Source organism: Coptis chinensis, chromosome 2 (genome assembly GCF_015680905.1).
Source record: "Coptis chinensis isolate HL-2020 chromosome 2, ASM1568090v1, whole genome shotgun sequence".
Taxonomy (NCBI): Eukaryota; Viridiplantae; Streptophyta; class Magnoliopsida; order Ranunculales; family Ranunculaceae; genus Coptis; species Coptis chinensis.
The window spans coordinates 49,829,487-49,839,302 of record NC_141457.1 but is presented as its reverse complement, the minus strand read 5'-3'; the positions used below and the strand labels follow the sequence as shown (position 1 = coordinate 49,839,302).

General features: G+C 39.2%; 1 protein-coding gene across 1 annotated transcript; it reads left to right on the top strand.

The window, feature by feature from the left end:
• The first annotated feature begins 6,671 nt into the window (after positions 1–6,671).
• On the top strand, positions 6,672–7,469 carry LOC147516392 (uncharacterized). Its single transcript, XM_086593256.1, has 2 exons — positions 6,672–6,740; positions 7,071–7,469. Exons 1-2 carry the CDS (start codon positions 6,672–6,674, stop codon positions 7,467–7,469), a joined length of 468 nt encoding a protein of 155 aa, XP_086449382.1.
• The last annotated feature ends 2,347 nt before the right edge of the window (positions 7,470–9,816 follow it).

Sequence of the window (9,816 nt, the reverse complement as noted above, 5' to 3'; positions counted from 1 at the left end):
AAACTTTAGAGGACTTGAGACTTTAGCGAGTAAAAGTTTAGCAATGGGGACGATTTTAGGGGAGACTGGTAGCGAGATAACACAAGTTGCTTCCTGATCCAGTGCTCTATTTTCTTACCAATTATAGTAAAAAAAACATTTTGTTGAGTTACCTTATCTCTTCCTTTCTCCTTTTTATTTCCACTATTGGTAAAATCCTTCACTGATTATAGTGAGAGTTCATTAGTGGAAACAAAGAAGCATGGATATTTATGCTTTGGAAAACCCAAGTCGTGAGGGTACACTCACACCTCAAATGGCAGTAGAGGCGGCTTGGAACCAGACTGAAAACGAGTTGGATATGATGATGGAAATCGAAGACTTTCCTTTGTTGAAAAGGTCAAAGCGTTCTGTGGAGATTGATGTCTCAAAATTACCAGTTCCTGGCTTGAAAGGAAACATACCTTCCATTTGAATCACACAAAAAGCGCTAGACAAAGGCATCAGTTACTGCAAGTTCAGCTTAGTGGGTCGTTTAGACTTCCAAAGGATTAAGCTTGATAAGGTTCGTGCGGTAGCAGTTGAAAAATGGAGTCCTCAAGGGAACTGGAAAATTGTTCCACTTGGAAAAGGCTATTTCATGATTAGGCTTACTTATTAAGATGATTGGGTTAATTTTTTTTTTTTTTTTGGTAGGCAAGCGGGGTTTTTAACGAGGTCCCCTACCCCATTCCATTAAAATAAAATAAATATAGCTTGTTACAATCTCACATATTCTATGCCAATAGCATCCTCATAAACAATTTTCCTAATATCCTCTGAGAATGAACTAGGAATTATATCAACCTTCCTTACATTTGGTACATTATTAACTAACACATCAGCCAGTTTGTTTGCTTCCCTGTACACATGCAGAAGTTTAAAATTTTCAAGCTGCCCTACCAGTCCTTCAATTTTTCTGATTATCTTTCTTGCATGCCACAGGTACTTCCCTTTACATTTCACATAAGACACCACTGTAGTTGAGTATGTTCATGCTTCTATTCGTCTGATGGCCTTCTCTATAGACACCACACCCTTATTAGTTCTAATTGTCGCTGCCCACCCTCCAAGTCCCCCTTGTAAGGTACCATCAAAATTCAGAACACACCACTCTGCCTCAGTTTGTTCCCATCGACATTTTTGCACTATCGGTGATCTCTCTTCTATATTCACTCCCCAGATGGTGCTCATCGATTGTAACTCTCCTCTTGGCTCCATCTTTACTCTTAAAGAAATCAATTTTGTTCTCGCATCCTTGAAGATCAATTCTGCAAGTTTTGGCGCTGTTATCTTCTTGTTCTCGAAAATTCTTTGATTCCTTTCTTGCCATATCCAATAAATCATTCCATTCCATACCAGCTTCAGTGCGTCTTGCTTCATCCCCTTTTCATTTGTTTTCTGCAACCACTACAAGAAAAAAGGCTTTATATCACTGTTAAAAACAGTGACAAAAAGTCTTTTGTGACGGTTTTTTTTTTTTCCAAAACCGTGACGGAGTGAGAGTCATTTATTTTTTTCCCAAAACCGTCACAAATATTTGTTCCAGACTAGCCTCTCTCTACCATAAAAAACGGTAACAACTGCTCAAAAACCGTCACAACAAATCATATCATTTGTGACGGTTTTAAATAAACGGTTATGCATTCATCCTTTTTAACGGTCACAAAATCATAAAAAACGGTAACAATCGCTCAAAACCGTCACAACAAATCATATCATTTGTGACAGTTTCAAATAAAACACAGTTATTCATTCATCTTTTTAACAATCATAAAAAGTATCATTAGTCATGACTGTTTGGCTAAAACAGTGATATGTATGTATAAATATATATATTTTTTTATTAAAAATAATAATAAAATGTGAATATATATAAAAACCCCCAAAATTGGGGACCTGCAATAAACTACACACCTGAATAAATTACATATCTGAATATGATCCATTAAATTTCAAATAACACTCATATATATTGCTAATTTCATTGAAACATTCCAATCCCATTAGATAACCAATATATATTTGTACTTAATCGTAAAACGTAATGAAATAAATAACACATTTCCAATCTAATTCATATAAATATAATCAGCCTAATCCAAATCCAAATCCAAATGAAAAATAATCTAATCTCGTCAAATTCGATCACCCATATATATGTCTCTTTCAAATACGGTCCATCTTCATCTTGAGGATAGTTCATAATACATTCTTGGATGAACATAACAAAATCCATTCAAACTTCATTTATTTCCTTTGTCGGTGAAGGCCTTTTTATTGCTAAGATTTTTTATCCGAATATAAGAAACAAGTTTAATATTTTGCAAAATAGAGAATAAAAAAAGTTAAAAACACAGTTGCTAAAGATATCAAAAGCATAAATTAAGTTAAAGTGTGAGAGGTATTTTATTTACTTTCAATGACAAAGGAGAAGGATCGCTCATTATGTCTCGCATAAAGCGCATTGAGTGAATACCACATTGTTTACCGTCTGGTTGCAGAGGGCCCTGCAAAAATATCAAATTATCAAATTGAATCAAGGGGCAAATTACTTATTAGGGGCAAAATTGTATTTTCAGAACAAATTAGTTCTAAATAGAAAAAAATGCAATCGGAGGCAAGGGTTGAGCAATAAGAATTGCAGCACCTGTATCAACCAGTTGTTTGTAATCAGATATTAGGGTCCTACGCATCGATGTCAGAATATTGTCATTGTTAAAATGATAACCACACAGGATAGGAACATTGTTAAATTAGTTTCCAGAGTACAAAAGTTGCATTATTTATACAAATGGAAAAGCTAATGGTAAAAGAAAAGAAACGAGGTGATGCTGCTTCACTTCACTTAACCCTGGAAAGAACAGATGACAGAGAGACTACGCACCAAATATATTGTTAGCAATACAGTTGCATCAAGTAATAAAACTACGAACTATAGCAACATAGATCCATCACAAAGGAGAAGAGAGTGAGCGACACTCATCCATCGTGCTCAAAGCTGCTCTAAGGCAGTGGTGTCTATCTCAAAGCCGCATGAACATGTGGTGAGGTGTTCTGTGGAACCACAGGAACTTGCTGGGGAGGGTTATCACTTTGTTAATCAGTGAAGGGCTCTTACATAGGTATTTTCTTTGACTAAATATGAGAAAGTTCTCAAAATTTCCACATGGTGCACTTGCAACTTGTAACGCGTGATATTCAAGAAAAGGGACGATTCTGATAGAGCCCTTCACGCCAATAGAAATAACCTTGTTCGAGTATGCCAAGAAGTAACACATCAAACGTCTAACACATTGAGACCTCTAATATTTTGTGAGGTCTCCATTCATTGAAAAATGTACAAGAGAAATTCAGGACTTCACTGGAATAAACGAAATGATACGTTGAAGTACTAAGAATGGGCTTAAATCCCGCCTTTGGTTCCGAGGCAGAGGGGGATGGGTGGGCATCAACGGAATCGGATCCATGGTTTGATCGATAGCCGAATAACCTTCTTTGGTGTCAGCTAGTTGCTCGAGCCAAAGACCGTAATCTCGGTGATGGGACTGTGAACGGAACTAGACTAAATGGTGGTGGTGGCAAAGAGTGAAATCCTGGTACTGCATCCCTCCCTTTCCCTACTCCCGATGGGGATTCAAATGCTTGTTTGGTTGGCCATCCTTCGGATCCAAGAGAATAAGAATGCTTTGGAAGACCAGGAGATATCGGCAGAGTCCTCAAACGTTGGAAAAGTCTAAGGAGATAAAGGTTCTTTCTATAGATCGAAGAAATTCATTGCATTTTCTCTAGTTCTATTTCTTCTATCTCTATTATTGATATCCGGAGGTTTTCTTTGATTCTTTGAATTCTACCCTTCTCTTTTCGAATTTATGGTTCTCATTCGATCTCTCAAGTGGGAAAGCCTTCTTCTCTAAAGACTGCTTTCTCATTCCTACTCTTCTACCCCTAGTCTCAATTCTCAAGAAGTGAGCGAGACGACAAAATCCGCCTTTGTCCAAAACGGAAAGCAAGCAAGAAAGCTAGCCATCTTCGACCTCATCTTCGCCACACTTCCTCGGGCCGATTTACGACCTGAAGTCACTCGAGAAGTGGTGAAGGACCGATTGACACGGCTCTTTTCGCTTGTCGCCCCTCTTTTTGGCCAAGGAAAGGGTAGGGAAGGGTACAACTGGCGTGCCGGGTATCTTAAGCACTAACGCATCTTCTCACACACAGCCCAAAAATCTGCTGCAGGAGGCTTTCCCTGAATGGCAAGGAAGTGAGATCGAGGTCCACTTCAAAAGGCTTGGTCTTCGAGAGTGATCTTATTTCCGGACCGAGTGATAGCTCCATGGCACTTGGTGAGTGTCCGTAATGTAACCGCTTGGGAGTCACTATGGTAACTTGTTCGGGACCGGCAGGATTGGTGCTTTAGAACAGGCAAGGTGATCTTCTTAGAAAGATCAATCTTTGGTGCAGCAGCAAAGAGCCTTGGAGCCAAGGTTAGTAGTGGCTTCTCGGTGTCAACAAAGATGAATACATGTGGATTGCACCCTCTTAGCTCGATGTAGATTACTTTCCCGGGCTTCCCAATGAATATGGATGGATCAAACTCAACCTCATCCCCGCAAATCGTTCAAAGGGGCAACCGAAGATGCCGCAACCTAAACTGCATCCGCCATCAACCGATGCTCTTATCCGGCATTATATATCCGGCCGTCCTTTACTTGGGAACAGAGGCGGCGTGAAATCACGGGCGCGGCGGGCCACTCTTCACTTAGAACAGCTTAAACTCCCCTACTTACTCGTTAACTACTTACCGAGACAAAAACTATAAGAAAAGGCGCCTCGACTCCATTCTTTCCTAAAGTCGAAATGGCGAGATACCCCTTACTCCTACGGGCATTACAGGTTAAAGAGTCTAGTCATAACAGTTCTAACTCGATCTCGTGAACAACAAAGACTCTCAAACGGGTTCTTTCCGCTCAAACTCTTTTTTCTTTGTTTTCTTTTGAATAGAAATCGGAGGTCTCACTTTTTCGTCTGATGCAAGACGGTACACTTCAAACCCACCCAATCTCGATGTTGAAAATTGTGATTCCCCAAGATCTTGGCGAGGGAGGAATGCTTTCTTTCGAAGGTTATTTACTAGAAGAGAAAAGGGCAATCCCCGCTATTATTTATTGGTTTTATGGGAGATATCCTCTTTCCTCTATTCATGAGCCCAAAAGAGATTTCGACCGAGAGCATACCGCAACCACTTTGCGCCAAAGGGATGTAGGGTAGTCCTCTTCCGCACAAAATGAATAGGAGGGAGTAACTTCTTTAATGGCTTGAGATAGTGTTTTTCGTTTCCCGTAGGGGTACGGCTTGAGAGCTTTTTCATCATACTATAACGAGGGAGGAGGGATTTTCGTCAACAATCTGAATATTCCTGAAATAACTTGATTTACCAAAACCTTCTTCTGGGAAATGCCCACTACCCATCCGAGTTGCGTGTGTGCTCTCCATCGGTTGTGTGAATTCACCACCTCTCCTCCCCACTCCATCGGTTTTATACCACTCTTTACCAACAAAGTCATTTAAAACTTTAAATACTTGAATTCAGTTTACTAAAAAGCTTTTCCGCAAAACCCAAACGCTACTCGGTTCTTACCATACCTCTATGGCCTGTGGGATGAATGTCAGGCTTTCTTATCGGTGGCAATGGATTATGAAGTATACCAGCCATAAAAAATTGAATGCTACTTTTGCATCCAATCCTATTGTCACTCTTTTCTTGAGGAAATCATCATGAGTAGTACCTCCAAACAAGTCAGCTCTAGACAACAACATTGAGATCAATTATACACACTAATGTAAAGGGTGATGTCTTTCAAGTGAAGTAGCGGAACTAGGTATATCCGAGTACATTATCCAAATTCAGAACTGCAGTCCCACGTATCAATATAAGAGGGACCAACGCAGACTAGAGACTGAAGCACATACAAAAATCCTGTTCATAGATGTGAGCGGATCACCTAATTGACCTAATCTATTATTTAGAATTAGTCATACGCTTAGTAAAACGAGAACCCCGTCATCACTTTGAACAAAGACCAACTATTTAAAAATAGAGGGAGAATTCACTTCGTTGGTCGTAACAATCTTCCGACATGTTAACCGTTAATATCCCGATGACATGGAAAGGGTCCTACGATCGATTTTGACCGGGTGGTCTATGTAATGTAGATCGGATGGATTAGTTTCCTCTCGCTTTGAGAGGTGTATTCCACAAAGCGCCAAAGTCGTTGATCGGATATTGGTTTGACGCTTTAGGCGGAACTCTTGTCATCATTTTGGTAAGGAAGAACCCCCCTGCTGAATTGGTGCGGATGTATTTGGTGTTAAGACACACGGCCGGGTTGTGTCCCCTTTCCCTGGTAGGTCCGATTGATGAATATCTCGCGTCTTAGAGGTATGAAACTACTAGGGGATATCTCACTATCATGGGAAAAGGCTGCTATAGTTCGAGAACGCAGAGGTGATGAGCCGGTGAAGCTCCACACAAGTAGCTGTTAAAGGCAAGATGTCGCTGGTACATCGAACCACTCATTCAATCTATCGTGAAGTTCGCGGAGTTGACCTTGTTCGTTCAAAGTACCGAGGGCAGTCGTCCTAGCTTAGAAGAGATGGCGTGCTCTCTCCGCTTGGGTATGGAGAGCATATGTGGTAAAGGGGAAGCTGTGAGTCCTTATTCTGTAAGGCCCTTGGTCTTCTAGTGTAGTCTCTTCAGTCTTGGGCTAGTTGGTTGTCAGGTTTCCGTGTCCAGTTCTTCCAGTTCTAAGGAAGCCAGTGAGTGAGGGAGGTCTCTTTCAAGACTCAAAACCGACTCAACTAAACGTGTGTGTTTTCCTTGAGGGAAGAATAAGTTGGGCATTGACTCCAAACATCTTTTTGGTGGGACAGCTGTTGGAAATGTGGATTTTAATAATGCCAAGTCAAAGAATTCAGGTTGTAACATGGATGCAGAAGATATTTCGCAAAGCCCAAGTCTCATGCATGATATCATAGTTTGCTGATAAGATCAGCATGAAGTCGGAAAGGGTGAAGGTTTCAAGCGTCTTCAACTTCTTATTGTGGAGCTTATAGAATTGCAGGGCCTGTATCAAGGGCTAAAGCTAGCTAAACAATACAACATAAGAAGAATGGAGGCAAGGACAGACTCTACAAATGTTATCTCCTTCACTAAAAACAGGAGCAACACCCCGTGGCAAGCAAGGAAGCTTACAGATGCATTGGAACTTATGGGTCAAATGGAAATGTTTTCTATAAGACATGTTTATAGAGAATGTAATAAATTAGTTGATGCTTTAGCAAGTAATGTACCCGATGTAAGATACATAGAAGTTATCCCTAGCTCATTTTCTGTGGATATAAAGAAAATAGTCTATGATGATGCTATGGGGAAAGTGTATGTCAGGATGTAATACAATTTTTACAATTATTAATGAAAAAGGGTAGGGGACCTCTCAAACAACCTCGCTTGCTTATATAAAAAAAAAAATAGTAACTGTAATCGTTTACCTTGATGTGGTGCCAACATGGTTTTTGAGAACTTCTATTCACTTGGATCCCTTTTAAAGCTATCAACCCACTTCAAGTTAAAAATTTAAGCAATTAATGTCAATATAAGAAATAAAAAAGTCTACATATATAATAAAAAAAGTATACCAATAAATGCGTATGGAAATAGTTACGCATGCGTGTTGATAATGATTTCCATGTCACCGGTGCATTTACCATGTAATGAATCCAACCAATAAACATCCATACTAGACAAGTCGATGACAATCACAATCCAATGGAAGCTAAAACCAAACAAGTTATTAACTAGCATTTAATATGTACTTGTAACCAAATATGAGTTCAACAAAACCAATATAATATATGTCCATACCATGGGTTGTAAGGAATGAAAACAATTTCATTCATGTTTGCTTCCCTCAGTCTATCAAGAACAAGTTTAGTTTTTTCTTTTGAATCCACAACACTAAAGACAGCCGGGTTGACAAACAAATATCCATCTCTAGAACAAACAAATTTCTCATACAAGCATCTGAAATGTGAAAACACAACTCATTTTATAAGCGCAGTAAACATTCAATAAAATAGTTAGTAACAACATAAGTTTTATCACCTCATATATGCAACCATACAAGGAGACTCGAAAGATTCAAGATTACAAACATCCTTCACGTCATTTGTCTATATGTATGAAAACTCTATGTTATCTCCGAATAATTCTTGTCCATATGGAAACTTAAGTCGACCACTTTGAATAATTGTACCAATCATGGCACCAAAGGAAGTGCATAGATCGCTTCCTTTGTTGTGGCCAGCTGACTTTTTTTTTTCGCTTTACTTTTACTACGGTTGCCCTATTTTATCCCCGATTCAGAAACCCAAAAATAAAAGATAAGCATAAAAATTATAATGTCATGTCTAGCAAGGGTGGCCGTAACATGGCCTATGTGTAATACGGACCGAAGTGGTCTCAGGTGGTGGGCCTATATGTGCAACATGGCCTATGTGTATGTGTCGGACCGGCAAAGCAAGTGTCCCGCAGTGGGGCTGTTTATGGCCTATGTGTATGTGGAGCGGAAGTGCCGATGCACATCTACACAAATTGGAGGTGGAATGTTGAGTTGTGTAAGGATCATGAGGTGGATTAGAAGGAAGAAATGTATAAATAGAGGGAGCTAGATAGAGAAAGGGAGAGGTCCGATCCTAAAGTGGGATTCTTATAAATTTACAATCATCGATATTTTTACCTGGTTGGCTTTCACCACTAATTCCCCGGCCAAGCAACGCAGTGATCCAATAACGCCTTCCACAAATTTCAACTTATCACCAACCGGGTACAGAAGAAGAGCTTGTTCTTTACCTTCCAAAATCTTCCCAACTGCTACATGTGAGTTGTATTGCCCTAAGGGAACATTGTGCAACTTAGTTTCCGGTCCAAGCTCCTCGTAGACTATACCCTTAGCAACAACATTGGATTTGAAATCCACAACCAAACCAAACCAACTCCGCCCTAAGATGAATTGTAAAGTCATAATGGGTTAATTGCAAATACAACATAAAAAAGGGATTCAAGCACTAGTATTCACCTTTCCAAGATCCCATGTATGATTTCGCATCGGTGCACTACTTTGTTACTTCAAGATTTTCCTTTTTAGAAGTTTTTGGTGGTATCGGAGAATTAGCCTTTTTGGTCTTCAACAAATTTTAGGTGAGAATATTTAGAACTAAAAAAAAAAAAAAAAAAAAAAAAAAAAAAAAAAAAAAAAAAAACTAGACACACACAAAAAATATTTTAAAGTACTTCAAAATAAATTAAAACTTAATGAAATTACCTCAATGCCTTTCAATACTAAGTGCTTTGGCCAAGCAACTTGTGATCTAAGAGCATCTTTCAAAATTACCAGCTCATCTCGAACTGGTATAGGAAGAGCAACATGATCTTTACCTTCCAAAATCTTATCAACTGATACGCGTGCATTGTTTGGCCCTAAGGGAACATTGTGCAACTTAGTCTCTGGTCCAAGCTCCACGTAAACCTTACCCTTAGCAACAATATTGGACTTGGAACCCACAGCCAAACCGCAACTCAGTCCTAATTGTATACGAGTTTTTGTAATTAACAATATGAAAATAACGAAGTGGATTAGAAGACTGTGCTAATCAGATTCGTAACCTATCTATTATATTAAGTAAAATGTGATACTGCAAGGATTGTGACAACGATACCTTTTCAAGAGGAAGCATAGGATT